The 22751-nt window shown below is 36.8% G+C and overlaps 3 protein-coding genes across 5 annotated transcripts in view; 2 read left to right on the top strand and 1 right to left on the bottom strand.

The window, feature by feature from the left end:
- The window catches only part of LOC129946318 (uncharacterized), a 246616-nt gene extending 235698 nt beyond the window's left edge, over positions 1–10918 (top strand). For all 3 annotated transcript variants that reach the window (XM_056056453.1, XM_056056452.1, XM_056056455.1), the window contains 2 exons: positions 5339–5527; positions 10312–10918. In XM_056056453.1, the coding sequence (XP_055912428.1) occupies positions 5339–5527; positions 10312–10337 (215 nt within the window). In that variant the 3' untranslated portion in view covers positions 10338–10918. The remainder of the gene's footprint in view (positions 1–5338; positions 5528–10311) is intronic.
- Positions 10919–14215: 3297 nt separating this feature from the next.
- On the bottom strand, positions 14216–16898 carry LOC129946227 (ATP-dependent RNA helicase p62-like). Its single transcript, XM_056056344.1, has 3 exons — positions 16750–16898; positions 16268–16694; positions 14216–16195 (listed from the first exon to the last, which is right to left on the bottom strand). The coding sequence occupies exons 2-3, from the start codon at positions 16608–16610 to the stop codon at positions 14526–14528; spliced, it is 2013 nt and encodes a 670-aa protein (XP_055912319.1). The 5' UTR covers positions 16611–16694; positions 16750–16898; the 3' UTR covers positions 14216–14525.
- A 2847-nt stretch (positions 16899–19745) lies between these two features.
- On the top strand, positions 19746–20741 carry LOC129946168 (EEF1A lysine methyltransferase 2). Its single transcript, XM_056056251.1, has 3 exons — positions 19746–20113; positions 20176–20379; positions 20451–20741. The coding sequence occupies exons 1-3, from the start codon at positions 19912–19914 to the stop codon at positions 20702–20704; spliced, it is 660 nt and encodes a 219-aa protein (XP_055912226.1). The 5' UTR covers positions 19746–19911; the 3' UTR covers positions 20705–20741.
- Positions 20742–22751: the final 2010 nt, after the last annotated feature.

The following is a 22751-nucleotide window of genomic DNA, read 5'->3' as shown; positions in this document are numbered from 1 at the left end:
ACCGAAACGCCATAGTTTCACTTCCTGCAGCATGATGGCGAAAATAAAATTTAAAAAAAAGTAAAACAAAACGTAAAAGTTCCTTATGCGACTCGATAAGGCTTTTCCACATTTCTATAGGTAACTCATGATGGTGGTAGCATATGCAACTGGAGCTAGAGCTAAAGCCGAAGTTGTAGACTCATCTATTTTATCATCACCATCACCATCACCATAGCGTAGAAGCGTAGTGAAAACGATGCCAAAAAAAGATGTACGAACAATAACTGGTGCATGCTTCGGTTCCTTGCTAATGCCAATGAAAATGTTGGCAATATGTGCTGCATTTCTATGTGCACTTATGATGATTCTCTTTGCACTGATAATGAGGATATTTTGTTCCAGCAGAATCCAAGGACTAAAACCAGAGGAGGCACGAAAGGAGTTTACCACGAAGCTTTGCTCTCTCTCAATATCTCATTTGGTGATGATGTACAAAACGAACTAACTGAACCCGCACCGCATTTGCACGTCTCTACACAACTCTACACTACGTTCACTAGGTTTGTGTGTGTTCTTTTGTTCGTGCAACTGGCAATGGATCTACTTTGACTCAGGCTTAATTAGAAACGATTTGCACATGAAATTTAATTGCACTCTACTTTTTGGTACAATATTGCTTAAGAAAACTACATTCACATATATAAACCTAGGTGTACATATGCCTCCATAATTTGTACCACACAAAATATGTTGGTGGAAGCCAAAAGTGTAGACTCCACTTGCCATATACCTAACCAACGTACCAACATACTTTCTAAAAGAACACTGATGATGGCACTGGGAATTTTAGCATCTTAAGCAAATGCATGCATATATAGCTTTTGTTTCTTAAATTGGGCGTTGATTATCTTGAGTGCACAAATTCGAACGAAGAAGGCGTAAGACTTTTAACATTTTGGAATTCTGCATTTGGTTAAATGCTTTGTTCATTAGGCATCGTACCTATGTATGCACCCAAATGGCTACATAGTTTGAATTAGTTTAAATGAGTTTAAGGAATTATTAGTTTCATTAAAAACGTTTTAAGCTTTTGAATAATGTTTTTTTGTTTTGCTGGAGTAGGTTCATATGCAGTTTTTGTTTAAGTTGCATTGTTTTGAACTTTTATATAGGTAATGAGCTTAGTATTTAACCATATGGGGAGATTATGTTAACTTATCCACTTTTAGAGAATATGTATTTTTAGAGCGTTCAAATGAATTAAGTCAAAGAGGTTTAACTTGAAACTTAAAATGTATGTTTTTGGGTGGGATTTAATACGAGTATATTTATGTTATGAAGACAGTTTCACGTCTTTTTTTTGTTATTTATTTTATCAAAATCTTAAAACTTTCTTAAAGATAGACAAAAATTCTTAAGAGAACTAGCGTACATTTCAAAAACTTAAAAAAAAATATCTTAATCATACGGGTGCTCCTACTTAATCCATTATCTCACAACTTCTGCCTTTCGGCCTAAAAACAATTTTAAACCTAAATTACAATAACTTGATCAAAAACCAAGAAAATAAAAAAAACTTGGTATTCTTTATTTTTTACATAAATATAAAACCTAAAACTAAATAAAAATAAACGAAACCCATTGTAATACTTCACTTACTTTCTTAAGGTGGCACTACAGTCCTGTGTGAACTAGGGCCTCATCCAACAAACTTCTCCATCTAGCTCGGTCCCTAGCTAGATGTCTCCAGTTTCGCGCTCCAAGTTGGGTGATGTCACTTTCCACCTGATCCTCAGTCTTCCCCTACAGCGTTGTCCTGTGAGTGTGTATGCGGTTTCAATGCCTTCTACGTGACCCAGCTATCGTAGTTGTTGGATTTTTATCCTTCTGGTTAAGTCTACGTCGGAATACAGCCCGTACAGCTCGTCGTTCCATCTGCTCCTCTACTCCCCTTGATACTGTGATACGGGACCGTAGATCACACGAAGAACTTTTCTCTCGAACCGACCCAAGGTGCTTTCATTCGCTTTTGTCATAGTCCATGCTTCTGAAGTACGGGGATGATAACGGTCTTATATAGCGACACTTTGGTCCCTCCAGAGAGTGATTTGCTACTCAATTGCTTTCTTAGCCCAAAGGAACAGCGGTTAGCAAGAGTTAGAGTCGATTTTGTGTTCTTGGGTTTATTCTTGGATCTGCCGTAATGTGAATATTTGATCGACTGTGGACTTTCCTGGTCTAAGACCACACTGACAAGGACCTACCAGTTTGTTGACGATGGGCTTTAGACGTTCACATATTACGGCAGAGAAGATTTTGTAGGCGATGTTAAGTAGACTGATTTCTCAATAGTTGGTCCAGTTTAGAAGGTCTCCTATTTTGAGGATCGGGCAAACAATATACTGAGGTTCCATTCATCGAGCATGCTTTCTTCCGACCAATTCTTACAGATAAGTTGGTGCATGTTCCTAACCATTACTTAAAACTACTTAAAAACTAGAACAGTTTTGTTTTGTGTTTCTTTTTGTGTGTGTTTGTTTTTTTGTGTTTTTTTTTTGGTGCCACCCTGATTGACCAAACGCCCTTAACAACTTTAAATGACATTCGAAATTTGAAGCCACCAATGGTTCTCCTTCCTCACCCTATCTCTTTGATCTTTATCCCTTTGGTCCCTATCACTTCGGTCCCTATCGAAAACAGTCCTACTGAACCGAAACAAAACCGCTTCCCTATCCTGTTCCAGTCTAAATAGGGGAAAGCTCCGGTCGGAATGTTGGCACTTAAACGTGCACTTTTGTAGTTCTCATTGTTGGGGTAGGAAGACCCAAATATTAAACTGTTGGTCGACGACATCGCTCTCGCAATGTGACTCCTACCAAGAAATAAATTATCTATTCTGTTGGTCGGAATAGAAATGTTTGTACTCCAACTCTGGTTTTCTGTGTAGTCCAAGGCAACGTCGTCGCCGAAATTGTCTCTCAAACACCCGAATCTTTTCCATTTGAAATGCGGCAACGTTACACCATACCGGGCACCCATAGGCAATCATCTGCCAGAAAAGAGCCATGTAGCAAATCACCTTTACCCTGCTGTCAAGACGGCTGCTAAAAAACAACCTTTTTTTCAGGGCAAAGGCTCCCCTAGCTATAACCAGAGTAGTACTCATATGTCAGTCGGAATACAAGTACTGATGCAACCATATGCCAAGGTACTTTATTACACTTTTATTCGCCAGTGAATGTCGACTTGGTCCAACGATCAGTAGATTTTTCCATTTCTTTTTCGTATCCCTTGAGGCTCCATACTATCCTGAACAGAATAGTTTCGCATTTCTGAAAGTTGCTGAGTCTTGTCGAAGTCACCCTGCAAAAGTGTCTTGATAACCTCAGTTTTTCGGGCCGTTCTGTACGCAAATAGGCCGTCGACGTACGCTATTGTCTGAGTTGGGCTTTCTATCAGTTCACTGGTGTAAATGCTGAACAAGATCGGCGAGTTAACCGCTACTTGTTGAAGACCATTTTTAATATCAAAGATTTTGGTAGATGTTCCATTGCCAATTTTAAGAATAAACCGTCTAAATGTCATAAAGCATATACAACAGTATTTTACTCATGCCAAGTCTGTTCAACTTTAAATACATACGGATACATACTTTAAACCATACGGTGTCGAAGGCCTTCTCCAAGTCAACCCGACAAGTAGCCGTACATTGCCTTTTAAATTTGTTCCACTGGATATCAGAATAAAGCTTAGACGCAACTTGAAAAGTGTCATGTCCCGCTTTTAAGCCGAACTGATTATCCAGAATTATTTTGTTGTTCTCGGCCCATTTTGGGCAGAATTCTATTTATAACCTTCTCGAATTCCTTACTGATAAGCGGAAGAAGTCTTATCGACCGGAGATTTGCTGGATTGGAGTTGTCCTTGCCCTTTTTCTGGAGAGGATGTATCACAGCTGTCTTCCACCGGACCAGATAATATGCATCATTCAGAACGTTGTAAAACAGAGTGGTATAAATGTCCACAGCTTCCTGAGGTAAATATCGTAGCACAATGTTGGATATACCATCGACGCCTGCTGATTTCTTCTTCTTTAATGAATCTAAAATGAGCTGGAGCTCCATCTTCGTGACTAATAGGGTAATAGTCCCGTTTTGCCGGGCGATGATGGCATTTGCCAAGTTTTCGTCATTGAACTTAGTCGAACCAAGGTTCTCGGATCACCCCTGCGTTACGTCGTTACGCAGGTAGAAGTGGTGCTGCATGACTCTATTCTCCAGGTCGTGATTAGGGCGAATTCTAGAATTCATCTTGTACACTTCCTGGATAGCAGCCCCCGACGCTTCAGTTTTCATCTGTAAATTTTCGACAGCAAATAAGTCATTGTCCAAGACGACGCACGTGGCGTCTTCTGGATCTATTCCTGCTGTCACAAGTACGTCTCTGTTCTCTGTAGACTTATTAAGCTTAAGACAAGGAAGGTCGTTCTGATCATTCCTCCTAAAGATCTTGTTAATTTGCGGAATTATACTTGGGTCACTAGAATTAACGGCCCGAATTTTCTTCTCCCAGTACAAATTAATGTTTAATTGATAGTTTTCTTTGATGAAGTTGCTAACGTTTTTTATCGAATGTCCTAATCTCGTCATCGTCATCCAAGTCTCCTGAGTGAAGAGTTACAAATATTTAATTTATCAACTTGCATACATTTCAACTCCCATGATCTTCATCAATCATTTGGAAATGCTGTGAAAACCTTAAAAAAAACATTTTAAATAAACTCCAAAGTCTAGATTTTTTCAAGTTTAAGAAATTTTTGATTTGTAAACTTTAATACATTTCAACTCATATGCACCTTAACAAGTTTCAACATTCTACAAGAATCACAAACATTTCATCCGATTTAGATTAATTTTAACAAAAGTCTGGGAATTCCACGCCCTGAGTAAATATATTAAAATGCCCAAAAATTGTTTAAATAGTTGGTGAGTGTCGCGACCCTGACATTAAAATCTCGAGCTTCAAATTGGTTACTTACTTGTACTTACTTGTAAAAAGAGTCTGATATTTGAAAGCTTAGCTTTTATTTTGTCCTCTTCTCTCTGTTTCTTACAACAGAACGTGCCTTCTTAAGGGTTTCGCTAATGTAAAGCATTTTTTCAACTCCTATACCCAATCTTTTCTATACACAAGTTTTAACTGAGAACAAAAAAACAGCTTAATAATTTAGGTACTTTAACCCCAAACATAAAGTTCCAAATTCCTTATCTAATTGTTACAAACTTTAAATCCTTTTGTTTAAAATTTTCTTTCTTCTTCTAAATTTGTATTTTGTGTGTTTTTGTTTTAATTTCAGCTTGCCGTTATGAAAAAGGTGCCTGGACTGAATGCACTTCCGGCCAAATGACACGACAAGACAAACTTAAAACTACCAGCGATTCAACCTGTGAGCCAGTTCGTTCCATCAACAAGAAATGCAATCCCGGCGGTGGTGGTGGTAAGCCCAAGGATAAAGGCAACAAAGAACGTAAAAACAAGGACAAAAGTAAGTTTAAAATGCAAAAGTTTTTTTTTTTTCTGTTTTCGTTTTCGCTTTTAGAAAATTAGCAAATTATCTCCTGGAGGCAAGGCAAGGCGAGGCTGTACCGCACATTGCATCCACAGCTTAGTTTCAAAGTTAGATCTAGGAAATTTCATTATAAGTATATAACCGTTCGTTCTTTGAAACGATCAACTCTCTCGCTCCTCTCAACGCATAAGTTCGACCTCATTACCTGAGGAGTCTAAAAGGTATGTGTCGTGTTCTTTATGTAGGTATCTAAATCTACGTAATTTCCAAAAGAATTTTACTTTTGCAAAGTGAAATGTAGGTGCTTCCAGTAGAGTAAATGACTATGACGACGAACGAAGCTCAGTCAAGCATTACACTTTTACACTTACCTACTTAAGCTTCCTTTCTGTGGCGAGGACATTATATACTTTACTTATAGTTCCACAAATGTGCTGCAGTTAGGTACCAACACATACATATGTGGTCTTTTGGAGTAAATTTTCGCCCACCATTTATTTATCTCTCTAATAATTAAATTGAATTCACACACAGTTTAGTTTAGTTTAGGATTCGTTGGCACAGTTCCCAAATACGTACCGTACATTCGAGTATATACCACACTCCAGACACTCCTTACCATCAGAACACAACCGCTATACACCAGGTTCACTGGTGCAGCAGTCACCTCTGCACAACTATGCCAGGTGTAAGTAAAATGCGGGAAATGCGTTCAGTCGCATCTACACTACACTCTACACATTACAGAACTTGTATTGCAAGGATTTTGGTCTAGTGCCAAGACACAAAAGAGTTGGTACCATAACATGCTACAGCCATGCATCCTCATTATCCTAATGCCACAACTCCAGCCCCAGTCCCAGCTAAAGCGCCAGCTTACCATTAACCCCCTGCTGTGTTGTTGTGAAAAGTGTAGAATAGAATGAAGTTACATACCTTGAACTACATGTTATTATAGAAACTGTCAAAAAATATAATCCCGAACCTAGTTTGTTTGCAGGATGAAGAGGATCATATACGAGGAGGTACAAACCTACGAGTATATATTTACATTATATGAGAACAAAGTAGAGGTTTTGTGGAATTTCTTTTAAACAGATATTTTCAAACTCTCGACGACGACAGTCTGCCAAAATCCATTCAATTTTTAACCTCAAGAATTGCAAATGTTAAATTGGTCATATCCTCCAGAGTTTCTCACTCTCTTTTTTTAACCTCAATCTATGGTACAGTGGTGGTCATACAATTAATATACAAAACTAACGAAATACGAGTAAAACATCAATTGAATGTTTTAAAAAAATCATCTGGAAATATTATGAACAGATTCAAAAATTTGTTAAACAATTAACAAACCCAAATCTAGATTTTTTCAAGTTTAAGGCAAGAAGTTATTTTTATGTTGACAACACGGCCAGCGGCGGCCATTTTGTCAGCTGTAAAATGATTGATGTTGAACAAAAGTCAGTTAGTACAGAGAAAATAGTATGTTCGCCTCTCACTCTAATTGCATTAGTTTCCATAAGCTTGTCGCTTTTTACTTAAATAAGCCCAGTTAGTCCAACAGTAATTGATGGATTTTTTTCCCAATGGAAAACACACTATTCCAAATGCACAGCTACTCAACGAACACAGGAATCGAGATACAAATGCAATATCAATCGTACCAACATTTGAGAACGAAATCACATAAAATCCATTCGAGACTCGTATAAATGTCAAAAACCCATCCGTAGTAAGATTCTACTTTAACTTTTATTGATAGTATTCATACTGCGGATATTGTTTTTGTTATTCGTGTAAAAACCTTCTATACTATGGATAGATTTTCCAACAAAACACAGGTAGATAACAAGCTCATGAGTGTTTTGACACAGTACCCCCCATCAGCAGTAGAATACAATGGTCTACAACTTTTTGCGCAACGATTCTTTAAGGAATGGCGTTGACCTGTCGCCACTGCTTTGGAAAAATAAGGCTTGTACTGAATATTTTTGTTGAACATGATGATAGTTCTGAAGTTAAGACACCGTTACTTCAAAAAAAATTGTAAACTGTATGTGTTTGTGAAATCACTGGTCCGTGCTTCTTTAAAAACAATGCTGGCCAGAACGTTACGGTCAATGGTGACCGCTATAGAGCCAAGATTACTCACTTTTTCAAACATTACTTGAACAACCATGAAGTGCAGGAGTTTTCGTTTCAAAAATACTGTGCAACATGTCACTCAGTTCGTGCCACAATTACTGGTTCAGTTAAGGAAACTCTTGCTTACCGCAGAGTTTAACGTTAATGACCCGTGATTTAACATCCAAATTCATTCGATATAGCACTTCACCGCTTGACTATTTTCTGTAAAGTCGCTAGTGTATGCCGATAAGCCCGAAACAATTTACCACTTGTAGGACAACACCCGCTTTTAAAGTTCTATACCTCTTTAAAAAAAAACATCTATCTCAAAGTTCTTTATAGTAAGGTGAGGTTAGGTTATGTTAAAGTAGCTGTCCGTGATGGAGTAGGAAACACTGAGGCCAGTTTAATGGCCTATTGTGATCCTACATAAATCTTGAGGCTTTCTTCTAAGCTCAATGAAACCAGTTTGAGGTCCTTACGAAACGTGAGAGGCTAATTAAGATAATATGATTTAGATCGTTCAGATCGTTATAGATGAAATCTAGGTGTTTATGAGCTAGAGCAGAGCATGTACAGAGAAGGTGAAGAACTGTTTCCACCTTTTCCTCATTCATACAGCTCCTACAAAAGTCATTTGACAGTGTCCGGTTATGACACCTATTATTGAACTTATATGCGATCGGCATAGAGATAGCAAGTTAATTAATTGTAGTTGGGGGATGGTGTAGTCTGTGAGCTTTCGAATTGATTCTTAATACCTAAGAATTACGGAGTAGCCAATGTTGTTGTTAATCCACTGCGACAAAGCTTTGAGGCCATTAGTAGAGCTTGCAGCTATTTGTTTGCTAAAAATGTCAAGAGGTGTAAGGTAGAGTAAGGTGTCCAGTGCCGCAGATGGGGTCGTGCAAAGCGATCCGCTTATACATAAGCAAGCTGAAGGTTGGACTTTATTTTGTCACGGTTTATAGCTTTTTGTAAAGGAGTCCACCATACTGCCATACCGTACATTAAAATCGGTCTTTTTACCGATGTATATATAGTAGTACCCGTGGCATGATGGTTAGTGCGTTGCACTGTCATGCAAGGGGTCTTGGGTTCAATCCCTGCCTGTGCCACCTTAATTTAAAAAAATTAATTTTCGCGGGTACTGCCTCTTGCGAGGAATTGACAAATCCTTCAAGAGTAATTCTTGTCATGAAAAAGTGCTTTCTCAAACTAGCCGTTCGGATTCGGCATAAAATTGTAGGTCCCCTCCATTCCTGACAACATTACTCGCACACAGGAATGGTTGAGAGTTGTAAGTCACTAGGCCCTGGTTCACAACGGACTGTTGCGCCACCCCATTTGATTTTGATATATAGCCAATGCGTGATTTGGGGTAGTAAGTTTCATTTCTTACCAATAGATTTTTTGCAAGAAAAGAGGGCTACATTGCGTTTCCAATTTAGTTTTTTGTCTAAAATAAGACCCAGGCACTTAGGCTCTTCTGAGAACTTTAGTTATATTCCTTCCATATGTAGGGAGGGTTAACAAATGGAATTTTGTATTTTCTTGAAAATAGGTTTTGTGTTCGTTAACACCCAGTCTGCACCGATCAGCCCAAAGTATTAGTCTGTCTAATGCATTTTGTAAGAGTTCTTTTAAGGTGTTAATATGCTTTCCTGAAACTGCTATAGCAACGTCGTCTGCATGGGCGATCGCTGTGAAACCCTCCGTATCCACACTAGTTAGGATTTCATTTACCACTAGGTTCCAGAGGAGAGGGGATAGAACACCACCTTGCGGTGTCCCTCTACTAACGAATTGTCTACTAGAGTTGCCCAGTTCTGAGTTAATTATTCTGCTAGTAAGCATTAAATGAATTAACTCACGAAGAGAACTCTCTACATTTAGAGATGTTAGTGCAGATTGATTGCAGATGTGCCCACGTTGTTAAAGGCACCTTCGATGTCAAGGAAAGCAACCATAGTGAACTCTTTATGATGGAGGGAATATTCGACGGTGCGTACTAAGGTGTGTAACGCTGTTTCCACCGATTTACCTTTACAGTAGGCATGTTGAGACGTAGACAGAAGTCTTGTATCAATGCTTGCCCTTAAATGGATATCAATTAATCTTTCAAAGGTCTTAAAAAGGAATGATGATGGACTTATAGGTCTATCATATATTATTGTAGATGACTTAATTTATTTGTCCACTTATGAGCTTTTAAATTCTAAACAAAATGAACCAAATAATTGTATAAAAATGTATAAATAATAAACAGAAAGGATAAAATAAAAGATAACTCCAATTTCACTGACTTTAATATGTGTCCACTACTGTATGTAGTATAGCTCTCTTGTTAACTATTAGATAGTTTGAAATTGTGTTACTTTTGTTGACTTGGTTGTTTGAAAAGTTTTTCTGCTATTCAAAGACACATTTTCATGAGTGTCCTTTTTATTGTTGTTATATTTTGTATCTCAAAAGTTTACAATTTGTTTTTGTCTATCATTGTGCACTTCCTACCGTGGATCAATTTAAAAGAAATTGTGGTCAAAACTGTCTTAATTTATTCTCAATATCAACAATTGAATTTTTGAAAAATCTCAACTTAAACTTTGTTTTTCTTTTATTTATTCCAGATTCCCGCAAGGCAGCAGCTGCTTAAATAAATTAAATCCTGAAAACCAGAATCTTCTAGAATTATTCTCTTAAAACAAAGAATTAATTCATGAAATCTTTATAATATAGTTTTAGCCTAAGAATATATATTATTATAATTATAACAAAAAAAGTAAAATTATTCTTCTATATTATAATAATGAAATTTTTTGAAATTATACAAATTACATACACATTATTAAATAAACTTAACTATTTTTTAAAAAACCCAGTATACTGTCTTCATGTTTTATGAAAATTAAAATTATTAATTAAATAATTATACAAAAAATTAAGAAGAAAAAAAAATATTATGTTCTCATTGTGTGTAATTGTAAGTTGAAATATCATTTATATAAAGAAATAAAATAATTATTTGTATATTGTCACAAAGCAGAAAATAAAAATTATTATAACATCGACTGTAATTCAACGAAAATGATTTATAAAAACATACAAACATACATATACTTATATAATATTTGAAAACATGTCCACTAATAATACAACTATCATTCAGAAAAAAGAAAACTTAGATCAGTAATTATATCTGATTCTTAAATAAAATTATTCAATAAATTTTCAAAATGTGTATTTGGCTTACTTTTCATCCGTCGTCATGTAACGAAAAAAGTTTATTTGAAGACGTTTTATTTTGTCGCAATGCAACCCTAGACCTGCTTTGAAATATCCAGACGTTCGGACTAGAGCACTATTTCGAGGCAAATAGCAGATAACACTTGAATATATGTATGTTTGTTTAGGTAAATTAAATACCAATAATTCCAATCTTCGCAGAAATTTATATTTTTGGGCTTGAAGGGAAAATATTAGAGGGTTCCACTATTTTGCAAATTACTTTACATTACATTAAAATAAGCCCTATAAAAAATGAATTTGAGATAGGACAAATAAAGTTCAAATCTCCCAACGACCATCTTGGAGAGTAATGCTTGGTGCTTATTGGGGACCTGACGAAAAAGCCCTTTAAACGACATGTGTTAAAAGCATCGATATAATTTTTTACAAACCCGCAAAGACTGCTGAATGAATGAAAGATGTATTTTTCGAATAATTTTTTCAAGGTTGTTCGTCCAGTGCGGATAAAAAAATAATGCGTTCGATCACTTACTATTGAAGAATTTTAAGTTAAAGTCGAGAAATTCTTACAAATGGATATTGGGATCAGCGTTTCTGTTTCTGAATTGTTTGCCTTATGCCTCACCCTTTGTACCGTTATTTAAATGGACTATGCTCTAGTGAATTAGCCAGTTAAATTCCTCTCCTTAAACAATTTAACCGTAATACCAGAGCAGCGCTTCTAGGAATGCCCATTAGTTTACCCTTGAGCCCAACTTCGGCCGTACTATGAAGTACAGAGATTCTTTTTTTAGCCGTACTACGCGAATGTGGAACTTTTTGCGTTTGAAAGATTAAATATGTAAATATCGCTCAATTACATTAAATAGTTGTATAGCTCACTTCCAGGCCGCAAATTAACATTATTAACACTGGGTCAGTAAGGTTTTGTAAGTGGCAATAAATTGTATACTTTCGAAAAGATTTCTGATAGCTTAAGTTTGAATTCGGCTTTAATATCACTCTATAACCTTTTATAATTCGAAAAAACATCATATTTTGCTTTTTAATATCCCTATTATAGCTATCAATTACAGACTTGGTAATGAACTATGAATTGTATCATTATTGTGAATTGTTTTTTGACATACTTGGTATTACGAATATCAAAAAAATAGATACAAATCAATCTTCATATCACCCACAAATTGCATTGCATATTCATTTAAAAATTCAGGCTTTCCAAACAGGCCTTCCTGCAGGTGTTAAACGATATTAAGAAAAAACTTAAACCGATCATGATCGGCAGCAATCCATTCCAATTGTACTAAAACAAGAAGCGGTTTTAAAATTCTTTGCCCAAGGAAGTTACCAATTGAGCGTAGGACGAGTTGTTTCTAATCTGCTCTTTAATACACAAATACCACATAAAGAAACAAAGCAATTTTATCTTTTAGTGAAACGTCAAACAAAATAAATGAACTTTTGATAAGTGCTCATAATCGGTCTAAAATTACCAGTCGATACCCATAATACCAACTTATCAAAAAATTGATAGAAATTATCGACTATCAAATTGATTCTCATAATAATGCTATAAGGCAATATTCAAGAACTAGATTTTCCATTCCTGACAAAAGTCCTCACACACAAAAATGGTTGAGAGTTGTAAGTCACTAGGCCCTGGTTCTCAACGAGTTGCGCCAACCAATTTATTGTTCTAGATTTTCCCAAACATAATATCATCTTCAGTATGCACTTAAAAAGTTTTCAGTATCTCCAAAAATTCATCAATCCTAATATTTTTTTTGTATCCACATAATTCTAAGAAAAACACTTTTTACACATATTGAAAAATTATAAAAATAACGTTTATACGTTGATTTATTTTTGAAATTTGGGTATCTTAAATCAAAGCTCAGATTCGAAATGCAAATTAGCTTTAAAACGTATTTCTTTTAAACTATGAAAACATGTGATTGAGGGTTTTTCAAGACCAAAAACGCTATTGCAATTCGTGCTAGGGGGCCTGCCTAAGAACACCGTAATAAGGATTTTTAAAGATTATGAAAGCGATATATTCTAAAAACTTTACTTGATTGAGAAATTACAATGTCACAATCGAATTCAGGACAGGGGCCTGATTATGAGGTTCGCGTCGAATCGTTTTGCTAGGAAGTTGGGCATTTTCCAAGTATTGCCTAGCTTTCGTCTTCTACGTTTTGAATTCGACCAATTAACCAATTCGAACTTTACTTTACCAACCTCTACTTACAGTTGATCGTGCAGAAACTATTAAAAACATAAATAAAACTTCTTAGGCAAAGACAAGTCCATCTCGACTCGTATATTAAATATTACTTATTCCTTTGCCGGTTTCATAACTAAAATTTTTACATAAAACATAAAATGAATTGTGCAGAATATAAAAAAAAAATCAGCTATCATTTAAATGAAAAAATATAATCAAATGCCATCTTGACATAAGTAGATTTGACTTGATAGTTAGCGAGATTTTTATTGACTAACTTTCCAGTCAGCTTTCCAATGAAATTGCCTTCATTGGAAGGCAACTTTTTGGAAGCTGGCTAATCAGATAATAGAAACTTGACCCACTTTCAAGTCCCTTATGTCTCCTAAACCTGCCCATTTTCGCTTAGCTGCGAATACGTTAACAAGGAAATACGACGCTAGTAGAATTTGAAAGTTCGAATTGAAAACGATTTGCCACGAACTTATATTCAGGCCCCAGCTAAAGCCTTTGGAAAAGCATCAGAAAAAAACAAATTTCGTTGACTCCAGTGTAATCAACGACCTGTGGATAGAACATTACTAAGGTCTTTTTTTTTAATATTTTTGTATATATATGTTATAGCCTTAGGTATGGTTGACTTAAAAGTCACTAGGCTCTAATTCTCAACGGTCTGTTGCTAGGGGTTAAGGCCATTAGAATCTCCCGTCGAAATGTTTCCTTATATCAAAAGTTCGGAACGTAAATGCTGTTAAGAAATTCAAAAAAAAATTATCAATTGAAACTGTTCCGTAATTGCGTTGGGTTTTTGTTAGAGGAAATTTCACGATACCTGAAAATATTTGAAAGCAAAGATTTGTGATAAGGGAATAGGATTTCCCATGGATATTTCCAATCCATTTATTACTATGCACGTAATTTCCTAAGTGTTTTTTTCAGCAAAATAAAGCGTGCATTTTACGAACTTCTGTTACAAAAGTCTTTAAATTTAAAAATTTTTCAATTTCGACAAAAGAAAAACAAAACTGCCAAATTAGTGGAAAAAATCATAAATATTCACTTTAATAAATCAATTAATTTCTTTATTGAATCATAATTAAAAAATTAAGATGGAAAATATGAAAGGAAGTTCACATTACGGAAGTTTTATTTATTTATTAATATTTTGATTCATTAATAAACAAACAAAATTATGAATATGGTCTGGTGGCGAAATATAAGCTTATTTAAATTATTATTGAAAATAATTATTTTTTGGATTGTTTCGGGCTTTTGCACGGTGATATTTTTGTTTGTTGTCTGTTTTTCGTTTTAATAAAGTAATCGAGAAAAAAATAAAATAAAAATCTCTATTTATTTAATTTACTAATTTCTAGTGGGAAAGTTTCTCCGTGGTCCATCGAACCCTCCATTATTGCCACCTCCGCCATTGAATCGGCCACCGTTTTGTCCGCCATTGAAACCTCGATGCATTCCTCCGCCACCTCCACCGCCACCACTTTCAAAGCCACCACCGCTACCACCACCACCACCACCACCAAATCTATTGCCACCACCATTCTCACCTCTCTGTCCTCCACCACCAAACCTAGATCCTCCTCCGCCGCCGCCGCCACCACCACCGAAACCTCTCCCGCCTCCGCCTCCACCACGGCCACCTCCACCAAAGCCACCACCTCCCCCAAATCTTTTCCTATCTCCGCCAAAGCCACCTCCGCCAGATCTTGCCAATTGTTCAAGCTGTGGGTTAATATCTTGGTTCGCTTCTCGCAGCACATCAATCAAACCTCGGGCGTTCTTAACATTTTTCCTGGTAAAGAAAGCGTAAGATGTACCGCTGGAATGCTTACGTCCCGTTCGCCCAATACGATGGATATAGTCCTCCGACGACTGTGGGTAATCGAAATTGATAACAAACTTGATCCCCTCAACGTCTAGACCGCGGGCAGCAACGTCTGTGGCCACCAGTATATTTGTTCTGCCATGCCTGAACTCGCCCAGCACATTATCACGTTCCGATTGAGATTTATCGCCATGTATAGCGCCACAACGCACCCCAAAGCCTCCAATGTACCTAAAGAGCTCGTCGACCTTCTTCTTGGTGGCCACAAATATTATTATCTTTCCCGGGTCACTGGGGGCATCGTAGATATTCGACAGAAGCTGTTTGAGTTTGGTGCCCTTCTCCGATTCCTGACATATCTCAACGTGCTGACGGATGTTATGATTCGCAGAGAGCTCCAACGAGCCGATGTTGATTTGAATATAATCGCTGAGGAAATCTTCGGCCAACTGGCGAACTTCCTTCGGCCAGGTGGCACTCCACATGAGAATCTGTCGATCCGGTCGAATTTGACTCATGATTTTTCTTATCTGTGGCTCGAATCCCATGTCAAGCATACGATCGGCTTCATCCAAAACCAGATACGTGCAACGACGTAAATTGGTAGTTCCGCTGAGAAGAAAGTCAATGAGGCGCCCCGGAGTGGCAATAACTATTTCAACACCCCGTTCAAGATCGTAGGCTTGTTTTTGTTTGGGAGCACCCCCAAAGATGCACGTGTTCCTAACATAGGAAGAAGAACCAAATTCATTGGCAACCGACTGTATTTGCTGTGCCAGTTCGCGAGTCGGTGCAAGTACCAGTGCAATGGGACCGTCTCCTCGTTGGAGGGGCGGTTGAGCGTTGATATGAACAATTGCTGGCAGAATGAAGGCTAGCGTTTTGCCAGATCCCGTTTTTGCAATACCAACCATATTAAATCCGCTCATGGCTATTGGCCAACCTTGAGCTTGGATAGGTGTTGGGGCTGAGTAATTGCTGCGGCGGATTTGATTCATGCAATAATCTGGGAAGCAGGCTTCATCGAAGTACTGAATTGGATTGGGAGCGGGGCCCCTGAGGGTGATTTCGTTTTCTGCTCGATATTTTTCAACTTCATGCAGAGGTCTGTTCTTGGTTTTGGGATGTTCTTTGTAGAGATCTTTTTGAAATGGTGGCAAGTCGACAATGGACCAATCAATTGGTTCAAAATCTATAAGAAATAAAAAAGGCAAGATGGTAGGCTGTGTTTGAGATCGGATTCCAATTTATTGACGCTACTTACCATTTTGTTTGCTGGATTTTCTTTCACCACGACCGCCAAATTTTTCAACGCGTCCTGTACGTACACCACGTCTATCGCCGCCGAAACCTCCTCCGCCGCCACCTGCTCCGCTTCTATTGAAACCTCTATTTCCACCACGATTTCCTCCGCGGTCGTCATTGCGATCACGGAAACCACCGCCACCACTTCCGCCTCCACCACCGAAGCCACCACCTCCTCCTCCACCACCGCCGCCACCGCGACCACCACCTCCGCCAAAGTCACCATTTCTTCCACCGCCAAATCCGCCTCTAGGGCCATTACTAGAACCACCACCTCGACTCATGTTCCTCTGAGGAGGCATAAATGTTACAAATATTCTTGTTTGATGCTTTTATAACACCGACTGCAGTTGTTAGATTCACTGAAACCAAAAATCTACACGAACCTAGAAATAAATATTAATTTAAATCTATAGAAAAAATAATACACGATATATTTACTATAATTTTAATAATTTTGATGAAATATTTCTAATAGAAATCTTAGTTTATTTGCTCCAGATTTTTGATGATAATAGATTTTTTCTCATATAAAAACAGAAACACAGAAAAAAGATATAGCCATTTTGGCATTTTTTGGGAAGTGTTCCGAAATTCTAGTTGGAAACAAGAGCTGCCAGCATAAACATAATTCTAGCAATGAATTATTGTAACATGTCGAACAAATTTCCCTAATTCTTGGATACAAGTTTTTTTTAAGAATTGGAAGAGTTTAATATTTTTGATCTAGCTGTTAAGAGGCAGTATTAATGCTTATTCCACATTGATTCCACTGGTTTACTTAATTATAGAATAATGTTTGGATAGATTAAATATTCCGATCCTATGGAGTAAATGGTCATGAATAGTATAAGTGATGCTTAGGCTAGGCGCGCACATGCAACTTTTAGTTTTTAGAAGATCACCTCGAACCAAGTAATTAGTTTATGTCACAAGGAATTAAAAGTAACTGTGCGGACATTCAACTAAATCGTTGAATAATCTTCTGTAAGAGCAAGAGAAAGAAAAATGTAGTCAAGGTGAATAAACGTTTCCTGTGTATTGGTATATTTCGTAAATTACTTTCGGAGTTGCTTATGTGCGCGATGTTTTGGCAACTAACGATCGAACTATTTGGTTTCAAAAGGTTGCATGTGTGCGCCTAGCCTTACATAGACTACCTTAGCTTTTATTAATTGTTTTTCAGGTAATGAGCACGTTCAGACAACATTAGGTACTTCATTTGCAGTCAACTACATTCTTTTAACGTACATTTTGACCAAGGCAACAAGTTAGTTTCAAGTGTCATACATTTCAAAATTGGAACTTTGCTTCACTGACCTTTACCTTCAATATATCGTGTAAAAACTATCAAAAACATTATTGTTTACAAAACTCTCCTTAGGCAAGCTACAATTTCATTACAACTTGTTGGAATCGTGAAGAAAATAAATAAACTACAGAGGAATAAAGTTCAGCTCTCAATGAAATGAAAAAACATGTTCAGCTGTCTATTTCACATAAATGGAGTTTACTTGACAGTTAGGGAGATTTTTTTTGATTAACTTTCCAGTCAACTTTTTAAAAAAGTTTCCTTAAATGGAAGACAATTTTTTTGCAGCTAGAAAAAAATCAGATACTAGAAACTTGACCTACCTTCAAATCCTTTATATCGTCTTAACCTGTCTAGTTTCTCGTTATCAAACGCATTTTAGAGTTCTTGACCTAAATTATTGCTGATTTTGCAATTATTATTATGAATAATTTAAGAATTCATGGTACCCGTGGCATGATGGTTAAGCCTAGTACATACTTCCTCGTGAAGTGAACGTTCGCCAGTGGAGAAAGTGAACTTTTGACATTGCTCACTGGTAAACACTTGTGAGTACACGTTGTGAACATGAACAAACCAAATGTCAAAGCTTCACCAACAGTTCCCGTACATTTTGCACGTGAATTGCCCGTGAACGAAAACTCTCCACTTTGTTCTCCACTCAGCTTGACGAGCAAGTTCACGGGTGAACCAAAAACTGAAATTTGTATGGGTTCACGAGATGGTTCACAAGTATGTACTAGGCTTTAGTGCGTTGAAAAATAAATGAAATAAAATTTAAATGAAATAAAATAGATCTTAGGGCCGAAAGGCATTAGTTTTAAAGCCTAGTACATACTTGTGAACCATCTCGTGAACCCATACAAATTTCAGTTTTTGGTTCACCCGTGAACTTGCTCGTGAAGCTGAGTGGAGAACAAAGTGGAGAGTTTTCGTTCACGGGCAATTCACGTGAAAAATGTACGGGAACTGTTGGTGAAGCTGAAGTCAAATGTTCACAACGTGTACTCACAAGTGTGTACCAGTGAGCAATGTCAAAAGTTCACTTTCTCCACTGGCGAACGTTCACTTCACGAGGAAGTATGTACTAGGCTTAAGTGTTAAAGCGTAGTACATACTTGTGAACCATCTCGTGAACCCATACAAATTTCAGTTTTTGGTTCACCCGTGAACTTGCTCGTGAAGCTGAGTGGAGAACAAAGTGGAGAGTTTTCGTTCACGGGCAATTCACGTGCAAAATGTACGGGAACTGTTGGTGAAGCTGAAGTCAAATGTTCACAACGTGTACTCACAAGTGTGTACCAGTGAGCAATTTCAAAAGTTCACTTTCTCCACTGGCGAACGTTCACTTCACGAGGAAGTATGTACTAGGCTTAAAGTTTAACTTAGTGTGTCCGTATGGGACCATTAAGTTAGTTGTAAGTTATGGATAATTAGGCTAGTTTTATGAATTTTTGTCTAGCTTTAAGATAGGTTTAAGATTGAATAAATAAAAATGAATTTGAAAAAAAAAATGAAAAAAAAAAAGTGCGTTGGACTGGCATGAAAGAGATCTTGGGTTTGATTCCTGCCAGTGACATCTAAAGTTTTTTTTTCACGGGTGCTGCCTCTTTACAAATTCTCCAAGTGTAATTCTTATCATGAAAAGTACTTTCTCAAATAATCCCTTTGGATTTGGCTTAAAACTGTAGGGAGTCGAAAGTCACTAGGCCTTAGTTCTCAACGGACTGTTGCGAAACCTAATTCATTTATTTTTTAAATTGTTATTGATATTATCTAAATTTAAATTTGCAATCTTCTGTTTTGTATATTTCTTATTTTTTAAAGAAATTTTTAACTTTTTGGCAGAACATATTTGTGACATTGTTGATTCTTCAGTCGTTAATTACTCATAACTTATCATTAATAATAAAGTAAACATAATTTAATTAGCCGAAAACTTGCTTTATTAGGATTAAGGAAAAACATTAATCCATATTTTGCAAAGGGAAATTTATTTCGTTGCCTCCTTCAATTGGTAACAGAAATCTGAACTTATACGAAATGTAAAGTCTGCTTTAAATTACATTTCCGTGGGCGTTAATTTTTTCATTGATGTCAAATGTCAAACAAACAGAGAAATGTCAAAATTGCACGAGACGGTGGCGTATAAACAAAACAAAATTGGTTATTTCTTTTTGAATTAATACACGAACTTTGTTTCTCTAGCTCTAGATTTAAAATTGTTGTTAAATAAATCTAAATTCATTATTTAAACACAAAACACATTCATTTCATTAACATCTATCAAAATGTCTGTTGAAGAACTAAATGGTTCTGAATTGGGAACCAAAGAATATTGGGAAAAGAGCTACCAACGAGAAATTCGAAATTATAAAAATCATGGTGATGTTGGAGAAATTTGGTTCGACGAGGATTCTCAATTGCGTGTTGTCAATTGGATCATGAAGCGGGATGAGGAGATTGCCGACGATGCAAAAATTATAGATCTTGGTAAGCTTATTCGATGCGTCACTTGTATGGTGTTGACATACAGACCTTGTGTTGTTTTGTAGGATGTGGAAATGGAATGCTCTTAGTTGAGCTTGCTCGGGAAGGATACACTCAATTAGTTGGAATAGACTATTCACCCAAAGCTGTTGAACTTGCTACAAACATTGCTACAGATCAAGAGCTCAACATAAAATACCAAGTTGCTGACTTACTTGATGTTGCCGATTGCCAAAAGTTAGGCAAATTCAATGTCATCCATGACAAAGGTAAGAATCTAGTATTTATTCAGAAAGTTAAATGATTTTTGATATATGTACATATGAAACACTTTTTATAGGAACCTACGATGCAATAAGTTTAAATCCAGAAAACCCCAAAGAAAAACGAGAAGCATATTTAGACTGTGTCCGAAATATGATGGATGAGGATGCATTCTTTATTATAACTTCCTGCAATTGGACAGAGGAAGAGTTAGTTTTAAGTTTCAGTGAAAAATTTATTAAATTCTGCTCAATACCAACACCAACTTTTAAATTTGGTGGGAAAGTTGGAAGTGTGGTAACTTCGTTGGTTTTTAAGAAAAAGATTTGAACTATTTGAATAAAAACAAAATACTAATTAAATTAAATGGGATTTTTGTCTCTTCTTTTTTGATAAGTAACTACATCAACGCCTTGGAGGAAGAGCAGAAGATGATGCAAACAGTTGCGACAGCAGGACCGTTTACAAAATAACCAAAAAAGTGACCGGTGCACACAGTTCAAAGGAACACCTGGTGAAAGAAGCCAATGAAGAAAATTGGAAGGAATAATGTCTGAAAGTAATACTTCTAATCTGCTTGTTGTGGGTGGCATAAATGCAAGAACTGGAAGTCAAGCTGGAAATGAGAACAGTGTACTGGGAATCGAGAGAAAATCGAAGGATTTAGTCTGCAACGCAAGAGGCTTAAAGCTTATTGACCTGTGCAACGGGTTAAGAATACAAAATGGTACAAGCTTGTAAGATATGGAAGGTCTTTTGTCAGTGATCAGGGAAACTCTATGATAGACTATAGTCTCTTAGGCAACGAACGGAATGAGCATATGATTGACATGAAAATAGAGATTTTGCCGTATTCAGACCACTTTCCAATGATCATAACGTTCGGACTGATTTCCAGAGAAACTTAAGAGTCCAAGGTTATAAATTCCCTACCGAAACTGAAATGGAAACGGACAAACGAGATGAAATATCAAGTAAGGCTTAATATCTCACTGCTGGGTCAAAGAAATTGTGATCTATCCAAGCTGGATAAAATAATCAAGGAGTCGTATCTAACTGTAAGAGCCAACAGCAAAGCCCGGGAGAACTTCATAGAGCCATGGTTTGATGTAGATTGAGGAATTATCGTTTAGCTGGCTAAGAGCATACAGATATTCGAAAGATGGCACTTCAAAAATCAATATTTGTTGGCTAACAGATCTTTCAAGGCAGTATGTAAGCTAAATCCAAGAGATTACGGTCTTGTAAAAGCGGAAAGGAATTTTGGAAACTGGCAAAGGAGCTGAACGGGAGAAAGTTTTCAATAAATTTTAGTATAGGTTCTGATCAGCTTGCAGATCACTTTCAGAATTTATTGAATCCAACAAAAGCGAAACTTGTTTTTCAATACGCTACTCCGGGTTTTAAAAATGAAACTCTTGATGCCGCAATAACACACCAAGTAATTGAACATAAAGATGGGAAAGCATGCGGACCGGATGGCATACCAGAAGAATTTTATAAGTATGGCATAGCAGAGCTAATCAATCGACTGACAACTATATATAACAATGTCATGGAAACCTCTAGAATTTAACGAGTCCATCATTTTCCCGATTCATAAGAAAGGGAGCTTGGCCGAGGTGTCTAATTATAGACGAATAGCAGGCTGTAGGACAGGTTATTCGACGGTTGACCACGTTTGTACCCTTAAAAGTATCGCAGAAACATTCCTGAATAAGGACAAGAAGCTATATACTTTTTTCGTTGACTTTTAATCTGCATTTGATATGATCGATAGACATGCGCTTATCTATAAGCTGTATAGTAACGGAATGTCAAGGATATTCGGGAGAGTTATTCAGTATCTATATACAGGTACAATTGCTAAGGTATGGAATGGAGAAGAGTTCTCGAGAGGGTTTAAAATACAATCGGGAGTCAGACAAGGCTGTACATTGAGTCCGAGTCAGTTCGCCTTGTTTATTGAAGATCTCACAGACCTCTTACCAAGTGGCATAGACTTCGCCGAACAGCATCACCTGAATCATTGCAGTTAATGATAAACCGCTTGTATCAATATTGTAAGCTTTGGAGTTTGATGGTGAATCGTAATAAGTCCAAAATTTTGATTTTTAAACGAGGAGTGGGCCGCAATTCAGCGAAAGAAAAATGGTTCTATAATTTAGAGGTCATTGAAGTTGTCACGGAATTCTAATACCTTGGAGTTCACTTAACGACAAATTTAAGCTGGAATCAGGATTATCACCTATGTTCATACGAACCCTAAAAATGCAAGTTCATTACATCTTGAGAGTTATGAAGATGAGCAATAACAGGTTTCCAAAGATAGTATCGCTACAAGTAATACGAACCAAAACAAGTTGGTGTGCTGATT

Source organism: Eupeodes corollae, chromosome 2 (genome assembly GCF_945859685.1).
Source record: "Eupeodes corollae chromosome 2, idEupCoro1.1, whole genome shotgun sequence".
In the NCBI taxonomy this organism is placed as follows: domain Eukaryota; kingdom Metazoa; phylum Arthropoda; class Insecta; order Diptera; family Syrphidae; genus Eupeodes; species Eupeodes corollae.
The sequence above is the reverse complement of the archived record's forward strand: the minus strand, read 5'-3'. Positions and strand labels throughout refer to the sequence as shown.